General features: G+C 33.3%; 2 protein-coding genes across 2 annotated transcripts; one reads left to right on the top strand and one right to left on the bottom strand.

Annotated features, from left to right (window-relative positions):
* The first annotated feature begins 6998 nt into the window (after positions 1-6998).
* Positions 6999-9997, top strand: LOC131638810 (uncharacterized). Its single transcript, XM_058909359.1, has 6 exons — positions 6999-7275; positions 7390-7909; positions 8182-8248; positions 8340-8406; positions 8474-8499; positions 9980-9997. Exons 1-6 carry the CDS (start codon positions 6999-7001, stop codon positions 9995-9997), a joined length of 975 nt encoding a protein of 324 aa, XP_058765342.1.
* Positions 9998-15268: 5271 nt separating this feature from the next.
* Positions 15269-18389, bottom strand: LOC131638809 (uncharacterized). Its single transcript, XM_058909358.1, has 5 exons — positions 18182-18389; positions 17609-18088; positions 16815-17426; positions 16530-16717; positions 15269-16363 (listed from the first exon to the last, which is right to left on the bottom strand). The coding sequence occupies exons 1-5, from the start codon at positions 18387-18389 to the stop codon at positions 15269-15271; spliced, it is 2583 nt and encodes an 860-aa protein (XP_058765341.1).
* Positions 18390-18955: the final 566 nt, after the last annotated feature.

Below are 18955 nucleotides of genomic sequence, written 5' to 3'. Positions count from 1 at the left end.
AGCTCTTGATTAATGATTGGGATATGAATGATATAGGATCTTAGGGTCAAAAATTGGGGTATGACACCATACAATTAATACAGTATCAAACTTTTTAGTTACCAAATACTTAATTTCCATACTCACGGATTAATCCTTTACCAAATACACCTAAGCAGCATTAATTTCCAAAACAATGTGGGGTTAGTGGTGGTATAAAAAACCATATTTTCCCATGGAATAAGAAAAAATTGCACTTGATCTCAGAAGGGTAAAATATTCTTTTCTAGGTACTTTGATTTTATTGTTTCTACTATGGTTGCGTCGACTACTTCAGAAAACAATGATCATATGTTGTATTTTTTTGAATTGAAACTAGTACATTACCCGTGCGTCTCCACGAGTTTTATTATTACCAAGTTCAAATAAAATATTTAGTGTAATAAAAAGTATTGTATGTAATAAATGATTGTAAGTAATTAATAGTTACTTCAATAAACTATGTATTGTGATGATAGTATTCCATATGAAAGTCTATATCATGTTTTTGTTAATTTTTTCAACTTATAATTCTCTTAATTATTTCATCTCAAGACACTAAAATATTAAATTAAACATGGTAACTTCAATAAAATAGTTATTGTTGTGATAATCTCCCTTGTGAAATTTTATATCATGTTTTTCTTAATTTTTTCGACTTATACTTCTCTTAATTATTTCATCTCAAGACAATAAAATATTAAATTAATCATGGTCACTTCAATAAAATAGGTATTATTGTGATAGTGTCACGTATGAAAGTTTATATAATATTTCTCTTAATTTTTTTAACTTATACTTCTCTTAATTATTTAATCTCAAGACAATAAAATATTAAATTAAACATGACCACTTCAATAAAATAGGTATTGTTGCGATAATATCCCGTGTGAAAATTTATATCATGTTTCTTACTCTGTGTATCGTGCCTCTTCATGAAATAATTCAACCACATTTTTAAAATTGCAAATTCATTTACATCTTGTAAAATGCATAACATGAACACATTACTTTCAATGTTTTTTTAGGTTGATCTTCTTGTTTGTTATCAAATTATTTCCATCACTAACTAATTATGAATAAGTGTAAATAATTTATAAATCAGACGAAAAGTCAGGCCTTTAAATAGTAGGAAAATGCTTGTGTAAATTAGATAGAGATCCAATAACATTTGATTCCATACGTATTTTGTTTTGACTATCCAACAATCTAACACAAATTTCTTGGATTTCTCACTAATGAATAAGGTAAAGAAATTGTATGTCACATACACATGAAAAGAGATTAATAATGCAAATCAACTTTAACACATTCTTCATAATTTATGAATAACCAACACTAAATATGTAACATTGGAGGAAATTTTAAAACATTGGCAATCCTTTAGCAGGAACTTTGATTTCCTGTAACTGCATCCTCTTTAATTTAGCTTTGAAATTGGAATTAAGTTGAAATCTTCCTACAAGAAGAAGAAAATCATTTATATAAAATCAAATCAACAAGTAAAAATATAGTTCAAATCTTTCCTACCATTATTTGATGTGAGGAATCAGGACAAATCTAAGAGGTTTGTGAGATTCAATTTTCCATCTAGTTAACAAAACTTATCTTCATTTAAATTTTTAATCAGTTTTGACAAAAGCAAACCTTTTTACACCAGCCCTTAGTATCTTAGTTCATAATGTAACATAAAAATACTAAACTACAAATGCATGACACAACTCACAATGCATATTAAACAGTGTCCTTAGTACAGTCGTCAATAAATGGCTACTCCCCCTTTTTTCAATCGGAGAGCCTGCTGCATTAAGATGTACCTATGTTATGACCTAAAAGACGCCTATGTTAATTCCTTTGCTATTATTTGCACCTTACAATAGTCAAAAGCCTGACTGTTGAAAGATTAAGTTAGTGCAACATTTTTAATGAGCATGACACAATAATGAAGCAAAGGAATTAACATAAGCAATGGAATATCTAGATGTTTTTGAATTGGCTGCATTTTGTGGTAAAACATTCCTGGTTGTTTAATGTCTTGACGAATGTCATGACATGATTTGTATTATGTTATGCAGGTTGCATATGTGTTAAGCTAAAAAAGGTTTTGTTAGTGATTGTCATGACCGATGTCATAACATTCTTGTCTGACAACAAGAGCTGTTATGTTTTATTATTATGTTTCCTGATTTCTCTCAATCTACAATTTAGGAAACTTTATATTATGTGCTGAATATTTCATCTAGAAGATTTCATGTACAACATAATCTGTAACAACCTGATGACATGTAAATTAGGTTAACTTGGTTAACCCTAATTTGGTTCTTGGAAAGCCCAAGGCCCAAGAGTTGTTATAAGTAGACCGCAATCCTAATTTGGAACACAGAGAGACTGTATTGTGAAGAATCGTAGTTCTGTATTTGTGTGTGTTTAGTGTCCTGTACTCCAAGCAAACATATTTGATGATTGAATTTGAATAGGTTATTTATGTACTTTGTTACTCTAATATTTTAAGCATGAGTGTGTGTCTCTTGCATAAAGCTTTTAAGCAGATCAAGGTGTGTTTTTAAAGTGTGTCTTCTCTCTCATTTGTTTAATGTTTGTTTGTAATCACTACTGTGATTGAGGGAGAGTGAGTGGAGATACTCAGATCTAGGAATATATTGAAATTACATTTGGTAGGTCTTAATTGAGGAGTTCTAAACGGGGGAGTTTACCTATAAATTAATTCTGCTTATATTGGATTTCCTCCCTGGTTTGGTAGCCCCCAGAGTAGGTTGTTTGAACTGAAATGGTTAAAGAATTTTGTGTGTTCTTTATTGTTTTATGTTGTTCTGTCTTTAATTAATTTTGTGTTATTTTGGATGTCATAACATTCATCAAGACATCGCGTGTGAGATTACTAGAATTTTCAATTGGCATCAAAGCAGGCACCCTGCCTGTTTACATCTGGGTAAGATCTAGGGACAACAAAATTCGGGTACTATGAAGAAGGAAATGTTAGTTTTTGGGAATAGACCACCTATTATGAATGGTTCTAACTATGACCACTAGAAACCTCGTATGGTAGCTGTCATAAAATATGTGGACAGCAAGACCTAGAGAGTTGTTGAAAAAGGATGGAAACATCTTGAGAATATTCTAGAAGATGGAAACATTGTCTTAATTCCTGAAGAACAATGGGGAAAAACTAAGGAAGAATTGGCTTTGGGAAATTCCAAGGCACTAAATGCCTTGTTCAATGGAATATAAAAGAGCATATTCATACTTTTGCGACACTGTGATCTGGCCAAGGAAGTTTGGGACATTCTCAAAACAACCCATGAAGGCACATCCAAGGTGAATATGTCTAAACATTAAATGCTTACCACCAAGTTTGAAAATCTCAAGATGAAGGAGGATGAAACCATTCATGATTTCTACATGAATTTCCTTGAGATTACAAATAACTCAGGAGCATTAGGAGAAAAAATGTTTGAAGAAAAGCTGGTAAGAAAGATCCTCAGATCACTACCTAAGAGATTTTCTACAAAGGTGACTGCTATAGAAGAAGCTCAGGACATCAGCAACATGAAGCTGGACGAACTCATTGGTTCTCTACAAACCTTTGAGATGAGTATTTGTGAGTCTGTTAAAAAAAAAGAACAAGAGCATAGCTTTTGTTTCCAACACAGAAGACAATTCAAGAGAAAGCAATGGTGGAAGTGATGAAAATTTATCAGAAGCCATAGCCATGCTTGAAAAACAATTCAACAGGTTCATTAAAAGGGTTGATCAGAATTCCAGACCCAATGTCAAAGACACTTCCAATGACATCAGCAAGACTTATGATCCAAGCAGAAGATTCAAAACTGAAGAGAAGCACAATCAAGGAAAAGGGGTTAGTGTCATGGATGTGAAGGATATAGACACATTAGATCTGAATGTCCTACCTACCTCAAAGAACAAAAGAAAGGGCTGTATGTCACTTGGTTTGATGAAGACTCTGAGTCCGAGGTGGAAACTACAAAACATGTCACAGTTCCAAGAAGTGACTATGTATCTGATGATGACTCCAGTGATGACGAGCTAACCTTTGGTGAACTTGCTGCCTCATACAAGAAGTTGTGTATCACGAATGTTGAAGTCTGCAAACAAATGGAGAAGTAAGAGATAATCATAAAGGATCTAGTAATTGAGAAGAACACACATCTTGCAACCATAGACTCTCTTAGTAGTGAAGTGAGCATGTTAAACTACAAGCTTGATCAAATGACCAAATCCTTCAGAATGCTGAATAATGGAACCGATACTCTAGAGGAAATTCTAGAGTCTGGGCAAAAAGCAGGAGATATGTCTGGGGTAGGATTTATGGATGAATAGGAATTCACTTATGGAATCAGGAGATCAAAACCTGAAACTTGTGTGACTAACCAAATGTCAGCACCAACGTTACAACATCAAGGAAACAGAAGAAGGGGTCATACAAAGAAGAAACTCCAAAGATGGAGGTGTCACCACTGTGGAAGATTTGGTCATATAAAGCCGTTCTATTTCAGACTAGTTGGATATCCAAACCAAACTCATCAGGCCAAACCTAAATACGATACTCTTAACAGAAAGAAACAGTGGGTGGCTAAGAATGTTGCTTTAGTAGCACACACTTCTCTAAGAATGCCTGCCAAGAAAGATTGGTACCTTGACAATGGTTGTTCAAATCATATAACTGAAAGAAAAAACTTACTAGTAGACTTCAAACTTGAGGGAACCAACTATGTGACTCTTGGTGATGGAGAGATAAGAGAAGTCAAAGGTGTTGGCAAGACAGAAGGTCATACTGTTCCTAATCTAAATAATGTCTTACTTGTACAATGACTGACTGCAAATCTTATAAGTATCACCCAACTGTGTGATGAAGGGTTCAATGTCAGATTCACTAAATAAGAATGTATTGTCACAAATGGAGAAAATGAAGAAGTCATGAAGGCATTTAGGTCTAAGGATAATTGCTACTTATGGGAGCCTAACACCTAAAACTACCCCTCCGAATACTCCATGATCAGAGAAGTTATAAAAGTTGACTGTCAAGAAGCTAATGAATATGATGAATCTGATGAAGAATCATATGTTGGAGATCTCACCATCAGTGAACTGGCTGTTGGATTTACTGAGACATGTCTAATGAATGAGAAACTGTGTGCAAAAGTACGGGAGTATAGGAGTATCAATAGATTCCTGCTAGAAGAAAGAGTAGGCCTTATGATAGACATTGCTGATCGGGAAAGAAAATTAGAAGAGACAAGATTCAGCATTCAAGCAACCAAGAAGACAGATGCTCTAAAAGAAACCGAACCAACCTCCTTAGAAGCCTTGTAGAATGGAACGACAGGTGACTTGTATTTAAAGTCTACTGATGAGTCGAGTATGAGCAATGATTCTAAAAGTAAATCTGAATGTTAGACATTGCTGATTGGGAAAGAAAATTAGAAGAGACAAGATTCAACATTCAAGCAACCAAGAAGATAGATGCTCTGAAAGAAACCGAACCAACCTCCTTAGAAGCCTATTAGAATGGCACGACCGGTGACTTGTCTTTAAAGTCTACTAATGAGTCGAGTATGAGCAATGATTCTAAAAGTCAATCTGAATGTAATGTCATAGAAAATGTTGTAACATCCTCCAAAGATATTGTGAAGGTGAACGGTATGTTAGGTATTTGCCACCAAATAAAATTATAGCAATTAAAATGGTTGGGGGAATACATTTTTGACTTTTTAAATATCCACTATTTGAAACTTCCCTCACCCAGTCTGTATATCAAGTTCCCTCGCACTCCTATTCTTCTACAAACGTCAAACAACCCCGCTGGTCCTTCTCGTCACGTATTAAGTTTGAACTATTCTAATTCTTCCCACAAGCGCGACACAAGTTCTTTTTCGAAGAGTCTCAGAATGTCTCAGCAATCGTGTGATGCGTCTCCAAAGAAGTTCTCTCCCGTCTCTGAATCAACAACACTAAATGAGTCCTCTAAACCTAATAAGATTATGAATATTATACCTTTAAGGATGATTAGCATTGATTATGTAAAGGACACAAAGCCTAGAACAACACATGCAAGACGGCCTAAGGAGGGTATTCGAAGCAAGGGCGCTAAACCTTTTTCATCTAGTACTAGAGAGGGACTTAATAAAGAAGGAACCAGATATGTCCATAACTCTATTGCTAAGATTGTTAATCGTATTCTAGAGGAAAATCGTTAGGTGCCTGGGATATCTGTCCCTCTTCAAACCATAATTCCTGATCCTCTCAAGAACATCAGTGAGGATGAAGTTTCTCACACTTCTGGTTATGACCCAACTGAAGAGGAGATCAATAAGGATGGGCAAGGAGGTGCTGAGAATACCAATGTTACTGAGGATGTTTATGACATTGAAGTTTCTGAAGATAATGAGAATCCTAAGGTCAATGCTGAAATAGGTACCAATGTGGTGTACTTAGATGAGTATTCTAACAACAAATTGCTTGCCTCATTGAATCCAAGTGTAGCCAAAAGGATAATGGCTAGTAGAAAAGGCAAAGCTGTTTCCCAAAGTTTCCTTGAAAAGAATGCTGAAGTTAAGAGCCCTGTCAAAGACTCTGACAAGAAAAAGAGTACTTCTGCTGGTCCTATCAGAAGCAGAGTTGTGGCTAAGAGTGTAGGGGTTGGTCCCTCAAATTCTTGGAACAAGGTTGTTCCTAAGAAAAGAAAGGAGAGGGAAATTGTTTAATCTGAGTCTGACGTTGAAGTGGATGTCCCTGACATTCCATCAAAGAAGAATCCTACAACTAGCAAACCTGCTGCAAGTGTTCCTGAATTCCCTATTAATAATGTGTCCTTCGATTATGCCTCCAGTGCTAGCAGGTGGAAATATGTGTTCCAAAAGTGACTAGATGTTGAAAGGGAATTGGCTCCAAATGCTCTTGAGAATAAGGAAATATTAGAGCTAATTCAGGAAGTTGGACTAATGAAGACTGTTAGCAACCTTCCCAAATGTTATGAGAGGCTGGTCAAGGAATTTGTGGTGAACCTATTTGAAGATTATGGAAACAGCAAGAGTGTGGACTTCAGAAAAGTGTTTGTGAGAGCTAAGTGTGTATCGTTCTCTCCTTCTGTGATTAATAACTCCTTGGAAAGAACAAATGAAGCTCAACCTGAGCTTGAAGTGACAAACAATAAGGTTTTTCAAGTGATCACAGCCAAGAAGGTAAAAAGATGGCCCCTAAAAAAGAAACTAACTGCGAGTAAGCTAAGCATCAAGTATGCAATGCTTCACAAGATAGGAGCAGCTAATTGGGTACCAACGAATCACAAGTCCACTATCTAAATTGTTCTTGGCAGATTTCTATATGCTGTAGGAACAAAGGCAAAGTTTGATTATGGAATATATATATTTGACCAAACTATGAAACATGCTAAAAGCTTCAGTGTTAAGGGTCCAATTGCCTTACCATCCCTTCTATTTGGCATAATTCTGAATCAGTATCCCAACATTCTTAATGAGCATGATATAGCCTGCAAAAGAGAAAGTCCCTTGCCTTTCAATTATAAACTGTTTCAAGATATGTATGTTCCAAACATTGTCATGACATCGGATGAAACATCTAAATCTGGAGCATCAGACAGCAAAGCGGAAGTCAAAGCAATGTTGAAAGAGACTTGCAAAGAGCTGGAGTCTAGGAATATATCTCTTGAAAAGTTGATAAGTACTCTAGAAAAGGATGGGAATGAGGAGCTCGCAGATGCTATAGAGATGGAAGCTGAAGATGAAAAAGAGGAGGAAGTAGAACCAGAAGAAGTGGAAGAAGAAAGTGTCAGTCCTGCTGATGGCTCTGAGAAAGGAAGTTATGCAGACACCTCAAGTGGGTCTGACTCTGTGTAGTGAATGCAGCTGGTGCTGTTTTTTGTTGTTGTTTTGATCTCTTCTGTTTAGTTTTGTTTGAATTTTATCCTCTTTAGTTCTGTTTAGTTTTGTTTGTACCTATTTGAATATTGGGTTGCAAAAACAGAGGGAGTAGTGTCTGTCTCCCCAGAACAACAAAATGTGTAATCAACAAACAAAACCTGATTCAATTTTTGTGTTGATCTGATTGTGTAGTATAGCAAATTATTTCTGTTATACTTGTTTTCTGTTGTGTTGTTTACTGTAGAAGTTGCAGTAGATATGATTTGGTTGTGTACATATTGATGGTAGTAATGGTGTATGTTGTCTGTGCGGTATGCCGTACTGTATTAGCTCTGATTGTAGCTCTGGTTGTGTTTAGTTGTTTTTTTCTACTGCAAGTGTTTCTCTGATATGGTGTGACAGGTTGTTTTAGCCAAAAACTTTCCAAAGGAGGAGATTATAGATGTTTTTGAATTGGCTGCATTTTGTGGTAAAACATTCCTGGTTGTTTAATGTCTTGACTGATGTCATGACATGATTTGCATTGTGTTATACAGGCGACATATGTGTTAAGCTAATACAGGTTTTGTTAGTGAATGTCATGACCGATGTCCTGACATCCTTGTTTGACAGCAAGTGCTATTATGTTTTATTATTATGTTTCATGATTTCTCTCAATCTACAATTTAGGAAACTCTGTATTGTGTGCTGAATATTTCGTCTAAAAGATTTCGTGTACAACATATTCTGTAACAACCTGATGACATGTAGACTAGGTTAACTCTAATTTGGTTCTTGGAAAGCCCAAGGCCCAAGAGCTTCTATAAGTAGACTGCAATCCTAATTTGGAATGCAAAGAGACTGTATTGTGAAAAACCGTAGTTCTGTATTTGTGTTTGTTTAGTCTCTTGTACTCCAAGCAATCATCTTTGATGATTGTATTGGAATATGTTGTCTATGTACTTTTTCACTCTAAGCTTTTAAGCACGAGTGTGTGGATCTTTATTGAAGCTTTTAAGCAGATCAAGGTGTGTTTTTGAAGTGTGGCTTCTCTCTCATTTGTTTAATGTTTGTCTGTAATCACTGCTGTGATTGAGGGGGAGTGAGTGGAGATACTCAAGTATAGGAATAGATTGGAATTACATTGGGTAGGTCTTAAGTGAGGAGTTGTAAACGGGGGAGTTAAACTCTGAATTAATTCTACTTATATTGGATTCCCTCCCTGGCTTGGTAGCCCCCAGAGTATGTTGTTTAAACTAAACTGGGTAAACAATTCCATGTGTTCTTTATTGTTTTATGTTGTTCTGTCTTTAATTAATTTTATGTTATTTTGGATGTCATAACACCCATCAAGACATCGTGTGTGAGGTTACTAGAATTTTTAGAATAATTCCAACATCATAATTTATAAACCATATTTCAGTGTGAGATCTCTTAGACAAAGCTACGAAATGAGCAATGCTCGCCACCAAGATCTACCTGCAGACAGTTATCGAATAACTTTGTTAGCAAAACTTAAGATAACATGTGAAAAAACCAAAATAGTAGCAACATAAGAGTTTGATCTTACTTCATGGAGGAGCATGATGATATGCACGTCTTACCGAGCTCTCCGTATCTGACACCATTAACACGAGGCCTCTTTGGTTGAGGTTTTATTACTTCAGTTTCTCGCTTCTTGTCGGCCTTGGCCTTCTCTAGTTAAATCACTTGATTATGGAGAGCATCCATAGGAAATTGCCCATCAAGCTTATGTTCTTCAATGCACTTGATTGCGACCTTAAGAGCAAACAACTCTATTTCATTAACCCCAATCGGAAACAAATAGAACAGATACATTATCACAGAGAGAAAACCAACTCCAATTAAAAATACTCGGAGAATTCTCATTCTTATTCTTCCTCTACAGCTGAGGAAACAACCACGAAATCACACCTTTGCTTTTGTCTCCGGAGTGAAATGACGAGTGGGAATCTGCAACTGAAACAGCAACATTCGAGATCTTGTTGTTCCTTGCACTCTCTAACTCACTCGTTATGACTGCATGGTTACATTTATTGCAGGAGGATACTGACTTATAATCCTCCAAACTGTTTCTCCTCGTATTCGATGTTTGAAGAACAATGATGTCACATGATACAAATATGCAAGAAACATTTAGATAGCACATGTTAAGTTAAATGTGACAGCAAAAAATCAACAACCCTTTGATACAAATATGCTTAATGACTCCAACTATACTCAGCCAACTACATCCTCCATTTCCTCGCCCCTCAATACATAATAGAATGGTATAAAGCACAAGCTAGTTCATTGCCTGTTTGAACAATTTACAACTGCCCAGGCTGTAGATTGAAGTATTATGTGTGCGACTTGGACTATTCTAGCATTTTGATTGGTTTAGAAAAATTGATTTAGTCAATTACCAAAAAGAACTTTTCATAATGTAAAATGAAAAGCCTCTTAAGAATAGAATGGGGAGTTTATATGCACTAGTTAGGTAGTAGATGGTATTTGTAAATCTCATGGGTTAGATTTGGTAACACTCGTAATTTTTTTTGAGATTAAACATTTGTCAAATTTTTAAGATTTAAACTAGGTTGCTCATATCTTTATTTGGGATTAGAGTTTTTAATTATTGGGTTTTAAACAACAATGACATGACTAAATTTATGCGTTAAGAAAAATAGAGGAGATGTACTTTACTAAAACTTATTTTAAATATGTTGAAAAAACTAAATTTTAATATGTTGAATATCTAATATTTATGTAATATTTATGTAGTAACAATTCACTTTGATCAAAGTCTAATATTAAACAAATATTGAAAAAAGTAATTAATCATATTGATTTTATTAATAAAGTAAATTATATTTGTTAAAATAATTTTATAAGTAAATAATTAAAACAATTTAAATAAAATATATATATAAGAATAATTAAGTTGTTTTTTAATATTTAATGACAATTATTTAGAAAAATATTGTAAATGGAAATATTATTATGAAAATGGAGCTTATAAAAAAACTGAATCATTCACCCCATTTAAAAGAAGAGTAATGCTAACATAAAGAAATTTTATCTTAAAAATTGTGTATTGAATTAATTGCGGGCATAGATCGACGGGTAGATATGAAGCGTATCCATAGGATAACAGTTGTAGACTCTTGTTGTAATAAAAGTTCTTGGAGGCATAGACTGACGAGTAGATGTGAAGTGTATCTATAAGATAAGACTGTTTATCGTAAGATCCATACAGACGTAGATCGACGGGTAAATGTGAAGTGCATCTATAGGATAACAGTTGTAAATTGTTCATCGTACTTATCATTATTATGTTCAAACAGGTTTTCCAATCTCTGTGTAACGACATTTCCTTTTACTTTTATGCTATAATTTTAATCTTCATCTTTTAAATATTTCCTTTTCCATTTTTTTATATAATTGAAGTTAGAGTAAAAAAAGTGTTGAGAAAGCTGAGTTAGGAGACACATTACTTAATTTTCAATATGCTTCAATCTATTCATAACATGTTTCAAATGAGGGTTCTAATAATTTGAAAAAATAAAATAATTGTTTGTAACTAACAATTTATTATAATAAATGTTCTTGGAGGTACAGATTGACGATAAATGTGAAACATATCTATGAGATAACATTTGTAGACTGTTGTTGCATTGGGACAATTGAGATTAAACTATTGATTAACTTAACTGGCAAGTAAACAGAATCACCACCGATCTTTATTGTTTTCCGAGGAATGCCAAAACAACGAATAAAACCCACAGAAATTCTAAAACAAGTCTAATAAAACAAAGAGAAAATGATACGAAAGTTGGTTATGCAAGGGGAATGTATTAGCACCCTCACATTTATAATACTGTACAAGAACCTCTTTTAAAATCTATGTGGTTTAGTCCGGTTCGGGGGCGAGTTCTGGCATCAAGTGGTTCCATCCCCCTCCCGATCGCAATTGCGCAATCACCACTGGACCAACTAACGATTGGTGATATAATAACTTTAATCATCACAAATTTTACATAAGGAGACAAGTAAAAAATAATCTCACTATAAGGACTTTTAATGTTGAATTATATATCTTTTTCTTAAATTATACCATGTGTTGAATATATATATATATAACCTTTTTTAATCACAATATATATAATTTTATTCTTTAAAACTATTATAATTGAATTAAACTATCAAAAATTTCATATGTAACTGTTGAAGTTGAAAATAATTTATAATTTTATTAGAATAATTTATATATACATTTTTGCAATTTATGTAATTTTGACTCAATTATTTTATTTTTTATATTATATGTCTTTTTTTATAAACGAAAAAAGTCTTCAGTTAATACAATTATATTTAAAATGGGAGTAAATTACAAATATTTTTATAAAAAGAAAAAAATCTTATGTTGATAAAATATAGTCATAAACGAGAATAAGTTATAAATATTTTTATAAACGGAAAAAAGTTTATGTTTGATACAATTATATTTATAAATGAGAATAAGTTACAATTGTTTTTATATAATTATTTTTATAAACTGAAATAAGTTACAAATATTTTTATAAACAGGAAAATCTACCGTTGATACAATTATTTTTATAAACGAAAATAAGTTATAAATACTTTTATAAACGGAAAAAGTCTATTGTTGATACAATTATTTTTATAAATAGGAATAAGTTACAAATATTTTTATAAATGAATAAAAATGTATTGTTGATACAATTATTTTTATAAACGGGAAAAGTCTACGGTTGATACAATTATTTTTATAAACGGGAATAAGTTACAAATATTTTTATAAACGGGAAAAATCTATTGTTGATATAATAATTTTTAAAAACGAAAAAAAGTCTACCGTTGATACAATTATTTTAATAAATGGGAATAAATTATAAATATTATTATAAACGGGAAAAAGTCAATTGATGATACAATTATTTTTATAGACAAGAATAAATTACAAATATTTTTATAAACAGATACACGAGTTCTAAGCGCTTATATTGTATAAAATAAGTGTCAAAATTTTGAAAATATTACTTGAATCAATTCATCAATTCATAAAGGTTGATACATTCTCTTATGTTTATATTTAAGATTATGTAGAATGTTTATAATCTGTAAAACAAATTTCAATATTGTTTTTCCAATATTACATGCATTTCTGAATGTATTGTTTGTAGCAATGCATATTAGATTTATGCATTTAATGATTCTAAGTTTCTAACTATGTGATGTTAACCAACTGAATAAATAAATTCAAACTTGATAAACGAGAGGCGACATATAATATGAATTTTGACGGGACCCGTGCGATAGCACGAGTTTCTTACTATTCCTCTTTAATTTTCAATTCCAGAGTGAGAGATTCTGATATTGCAAATTTCAAAGTCATTTAAGATTAAGAAAATTAATCAGAACCAGTGAAATTCAACACAATTAATATCAAATATCAACATCATGATTAAAAAACATTATCATTATTATTGCAAAATCATTTAAGAATAAGAAAAATTAATAACTCTTTGAGAATTGAAAACTAAATTATATTTCAGAGTAAATTGAAAAAAAAAAGAGGTAATAGGCATTTCAAAATTTATACCTATATTATTATAACGGGTGTAATATAGATTTGATCACTTATATATTTTAATTTTACACTCAGTGTTTCAAATATAGAGTGTCTATTCTTTTATACTAAAATTTTAAAATTAATTTTTTAATAGAATTATTTTTTATTTTTAAATTTACACCCTCTTTTAGTATAACGGTTAGAATATAGAGTTAATAATAAATAATCTGCCGTCATATTTACTTTTTACACCCGTTTTTTTTTTAAATGGGTGTAAATTTACAATTTATATTCTTGGTTTTGCTTTAGTGATTGGTCCTCATATATACCTATACAACCATTCAAAAGCACGTGAAGTGATATTTTTACTAATAAAAAAGAGGAGTTTGCATTGTTTAGCAAGATCATAAACATGAACAAACACATTTTAATGAAATTTAATACGAGAAAAGAATGATAGATATATTGCAAAACATCATAAGATGATTGACATAATCTATAGTGCCAAACATCTAAAATGTTATATTTATTATGAAGTGTCAATAGAACAAGAGTATCATTGCAAGAATTTGTGGCATTACAAATATACTGTGTGAATATGGGAGTGATGTACATCATATATAGGTTTAAAATGGAATCAGACCAATTATCCTAGGTGTATATACATCTGAATACGACAAGACCAATTATCCTAGGTGTATATACATCTGAATATGACAAGAAACGTGTGAAAATAAAATTTTATATAGGGAATTACTTGCTAACTTAGAGATGAAGAGACTAAAGTTAAATTCTGATATATAAAACATTATATAAGTTTAAATTTTGACCAAGCTGAATAGTTACGGACAAATTGACTTTTATGGTGTTCTAGAGGAATAGTATATATTATATAATTTTTTTATAATTAAATTTCTTTTAGAAAATAATGATATTTTTAAATTTAAAAAAGAAATGCAATGAAAAATTGTTTTATAAGTTTTTCTAGAGAATTGTATTTTTTTTATAAATTATTTCGAAAAATAATTAAAACATCCAAATTATATTTATGGATGAATATTCATCTATTCAAAATATGTAAATGGACGCATTGGATATAATTTATCTTTATGGGATGAATTGAATTTGATTTTCTTATAAGAAAATAAGTAGATTGTCAACTGATTATTAAATGGTTAATTGGTTAATAATTTATTTTCATTTATCCATTGAATTCTTCCATTTTGTTACCCATACTTTGTACTTTGAACTATCAGTTAACTATCTCCTAAATTTCTTAAAATTTCTTTTGAAAAGTTAAAATTTATTTCAATACAAAAGCATCAAAATATTATTTTTCCATATTTATAATTGTTTTTATATATAACATCCGGCCGGATGAGATAAGATTGGATAAAATTCATGAAAAATATATTTTTCTCTCCCAAAACTAATTGTGAAATAAGTGAGTCTAGGAGTCTAATTAATTATTATATATGCATCAAGTGAAAACTCATTTCTCCCACTGTTGCAAAATTTATATAAAACATTTTATATTTAGTTAACCATATGAATTAGTTATAAAAACTAAACATTGGTTATTCCTCTCAAAATTGAATGAAAGAAATATATTAAGATAAATAATATTGTTTGTTTTTTTAGTAAGCAAGAATTTCATTAAGAAAAGAGAACTAAGGGTTCTCCAACCCGCTTACAAAAGAAACGAACAAAATCAGACAAAATCGGACAAAACGGAAAGATTACAAACCAATTACAATCACGAGAGATAATACAAAGGGTCCATACTAAACTCGTAGAAAGTATAATTGGGGTGAGTAATTTTCCCAAAAAACGACCACTTCCGAACCAAAAGCTTGATGTTCCAAACCGTATTGTTTACATTCCAAGCCTCCTTCCGAAAACAATGCCCGTTTCTAACCAACCAAAGAATCCAAGTAGTCGCAAGCCAAACAACTCCCAACTTTCTGTCCTTCACCTTTTTACTATGAAAATGTAGGCGCCACTCCATAAAATTTGACCGGCACTCCTCTTCAAAAATAACCCCTTTACCCACCCAAAAAACTATCTTCCTCCAAATATTTTTCACCACCAAACAACTAAAAAAGTAATGGTTCCTACATTCCAAACTATATCCACAAAAAATGCACTTCAAAGCATCAATGGGAAAAGACATACCTCGAGCTGTCAAGCAATCTTTCGTCGGGAGTCTATTGTGAAAAAGTCTCCAACCGAAAGCTTTTATCTTGAAAGGCACTTCCGTCTCCCACAAAATACCGAACACCTCCGCATGATTAATTGGAGGACCATACGGAATACTAAGATTCTCATAAAAAGCATAACAAGAACCTACCGAAAAACACAAATCCGAATTACCGGTCCAACTAACCGTATCATGCCCACTCGACCACCCACTAAAAGTCGTCACTTTGTCCTTCAAATCCAAGACCTCCTCCATTCGGACCCCATTGTCCCTAACATTTTCGGGAAGACCAAAATCGCCCCACTTCCAAACACCATCCACCCAACCTCCCATAGCCGCTACCGAAACATTCTTTAAACGGGACTCGTGAAACAAATCCGGAAAACAATTTTTTAAAGTGGTGCCTTCCAACCAAATGGACTCCCAAAAAGGAGTATTATAACCCTTATGGACAATAAACTTGCTACAACTAGCAATAGGATCATGGGAAAAAGAAGAAAAAATCCTTACAATATCCTTCCACCACATGGAACAAGAAGAGGAGACTATCTTTTCCGTGCCACCCCCGAACACTTTAGAAGCTACATCACCATACCGAGATTTCAACACCCTTAACCATAATGAATTTTGTCCTTGAAGAATCCGCCACCTCTATTTGTTAAGAAGTACCAAATTAAAAAAAGCCAAATTTTTTACACCTAAGCCTCCTTTTTTTCAAAGGGAGATTCACATCCTCCCACTTTAGCCAATGAATCCGTCTTTTATCTTCCGAGCCGCCCCACAAGAAATTGCTTTGAATGCTTGTAAATTTTCTCACCACCTTTCTCGGCATCTTGTAAAAAGACATAGTGAAAATACTTAAGGAACTAAGCACGAATTTGAGAAGTGTGATTCTCCCTCCCAAATTTAAGAAACGATTCGTCCATCCTTCCAACCTATTCTTCATTTTCAACAAGAGAGGATTCCAAGTGGTTTCCTTCCTTGGATTAAAACCAATAGGAATACCTAAAAAAATAAAAGTTGCTATCTTCCAACTTACAAGAGAGAAAGAAAGATCCCGCTTCAAGAAAATGTAGATTAGAATTAATGCCAATTAACTTACTTTTTTGATAATTGATTCCTAGCCCCAAAACAAGTTCAAAAGCCCGGAGAACTGCTCTTAGAGCCCAAACATGCTTCCAATTACCATTACCCACAGTAAGAGTGTCGTCCGCAAATTGAAGAATGTCCACCTTGCAAGAATCCCTAAAAGTGAAACTTTGGAATTCTCCACCTTCAACCGATTTTCTAACAAGACGCGAAAGAGCTTCCGTTACTAACACAAAAAGAAAAGGTGAAAGAGGATCACCTTGCCTTAGGCCTCTAGAAACCTCGAACTCCTTTGTTGGGCTCCCATTAACCAAAATCGACATTTTGCTAGAAAACACCAATAACTTCATCCACCTCCTCCACTTTTCCCCAAAACCCATCCTTTTCAAAATATACCGTAAGAAATTCCAACTAACTTTGTCGTATGCCTTTTCAAAATCCACTTTAAAAAGAATACAATTACTCCCTTCTTTTCTAGCAAAATCCACTACTTCGTTTGCCACAAGAACACCGTCTAATAATTGTCTACCGGGAACAAAAGTGCTTTGAAATGGAGAAATAATAGAATTAAGTATGCATTTCAATCTCCTTGCTAAGACCTTAGCCACCACCTTGTACAAGCAACCTACCAAACAAATGGGTCTATATCCATCCAAACTAATCGGGTTGTTGGACTTCGGAATTAACGTCAAAAAAGAAGAAGTGATTGCCTTTGAAATAAAAGCTCCGTCAAAGAAAAGGTTGAAATAATTGATAAAGTCTTCTTTTAAGAAATGCCAACACTTCTTAATGAAAAGAAAAGATAACCATCCGGCCCCGGGCTCTTCGAACCTCCGCAATTCCAAACCGCTTCTTTAATTTCATGCTCAAGAAAAGGTTTTTCCAACCTCACCGCCTCCTCTCTAGAAATCTCCTTAAAAGAAATGCCATCCAACAAAGGTCTATTCTCCTCCGTTTCAATAAATTTGTTCGCAAAGTGATCGAAAACCACCTCCCTCACATCCTCCACCGAATCCACCAAAGTACCCGAAGAGACAATGGGACCAATATGATTACGCCTTCTCCTTTGACTCATCACTTTGTGAAAAAATCCACTATTCGAATCCCCCTCCCTTATCCACTTCGATTTAGATTTTTGTAAGAGCATATTTTCCCTAATCCTCAAATTCCTCCATAATCTACTAGAAGCTTCCTTTCTAAGAGAAAGATTATCATCAAAAGAAGAAGGAGAATTGGAAATAGGATCTAACCTCTCATCGGCAAAGTTGACATCACGAACTCCTTCCTCTAACTCCAAATCAATCTTTCCGAACACTTCCTTATTCCACCTCCTAAGTTTCTCTTTTAAAAGCCTTAGCTTTTCTTTTTAAACAAAATCACCACTTCCTTCCACCTTCAAATTTAACCATTCTTTTTCAACAAACGGAATGAAGGAGTCAAACGAAAACCATTCATTATTGAACTTGAACGGCTTCGGGCCCCAATTGTTATTATCCGTCATGATCCATATGGGACAATGATCCGAGATATCCCGATCACCAATCATTTTTCCAATAACATCCCATCTATCCACCACAATGCTCGACATAAGGAATCGGTCAATCCTACTCTTCGACTTACCATCTCCACTAAACCAAGAATTTTTTTTTCCTTTACAAGGGATATCCACCAAATCACTATTATTAATGAATTCCGCAAATAACTCCGCCTATTTGTTGTTAGCTACAACCGCCCTCCCTTTCTTCTCGTGACCATTCTTAATAGCATTGAAATCCCCTCCCAATATCCATTCGCCATCGTTGAATCTCTTTTTCAAGTCCAACAAAATCTCCCATAAGAGTTTCTTTTTGTTAAGATCGCACGAAGAATAAATGTTTGCCACATAATAAAAATTTCCCTTCCATATCAATTTAATCCCCAAAAAACCGTCACCTTTGAAGCTACTCACCACCTCCATATTATCCTTCTTCCATAACGTAAGCAACCCTCCCGATCTTCCTACCGAATTAGAATAAGAGAAACCAATATCCGGATTTCTCCAAAAACTACTAGCCAAGATGTTGTTCATATTAGTTACCTTTGTTTCTTGAATAAGAAAAATGTCCGCCTTTCCTTTGGAAATGATGGAACTTATCCTTCTTATTTTGAGTGCAT

The sequence above is a fragment of the Vicia villosa genome, unplaced genomic scaffold, assembly GCF_029867415.1.
Source record: "Vicia villosa cultivar HV-30 ecotype Madison, WI unplaced genomic scaffold, Vvil1.0 ctg.002437F_1_1, whole genome shotgun sequence".
NCBI classification, from domain to species: Eukaryota; Viridiplantae; Streptophyta; class Magnoliopsida; order Fabales; family Fabaceae; genus Vicia; species Vicia villosa.
The sequence above is the reverse complement of the archived record's forward strand: the minus strand, read 5'-3'. Positions and strand labels throughout refer to the sequence as shown.

What these genes read in the sequence shown, in the direction of transcription:
- LOC131638809 (XM_058909358.1), bottom strand. Translation starts at nt 18,389, where the DNA reads ATGTCGAGCATTGTGGTGGATAGATGGGATGTTATTGGAAAAATGATT. An exon ending in GAAGAGCCCGGGGCCGGATG is followed by an intron (nt 17,427 to 17,608) that starts GTTATCTTTTCT and finishes TTTGTTTGGTAG; the next exon opens with GTTGCTTGTACAAGGTGGTG. An exon ending in ACAAGATGCCGAGAAAGGTG is followed by an intron (nt 16,364 to 16,529) that starts GTGAGAAAATTT and finishes CTTAACAAATAG; the next exon opens with AGGTGGCGGATTCTTCAAGG.
- LOC131638810 (XM_058909359.1), top strand. Translation starts at nt 6,999, where the DNA reads ATGAAGACTGTTAGCAACCTTCCCAAATGTTATGAGAGGCTGGTCAAG. An exon ending in TGGTGTATGTTGTCTGTGCG is followed by an intron (nt 8,249 to 8,339) that starts GTATGCCGTACT and finishes ATGGTGTGACAG; the next exon opens with GTTGTTTTAGCCAAAAACTT. An exon ending in TGAATTGGCTGCATTTTGTG is followed by an intron (nt 8,407 to 8,473) that starts GTAAAACATTCC and finishes TGTGTTATACAG; the next exon opens with GCGACATATGTGTTAAGCTA.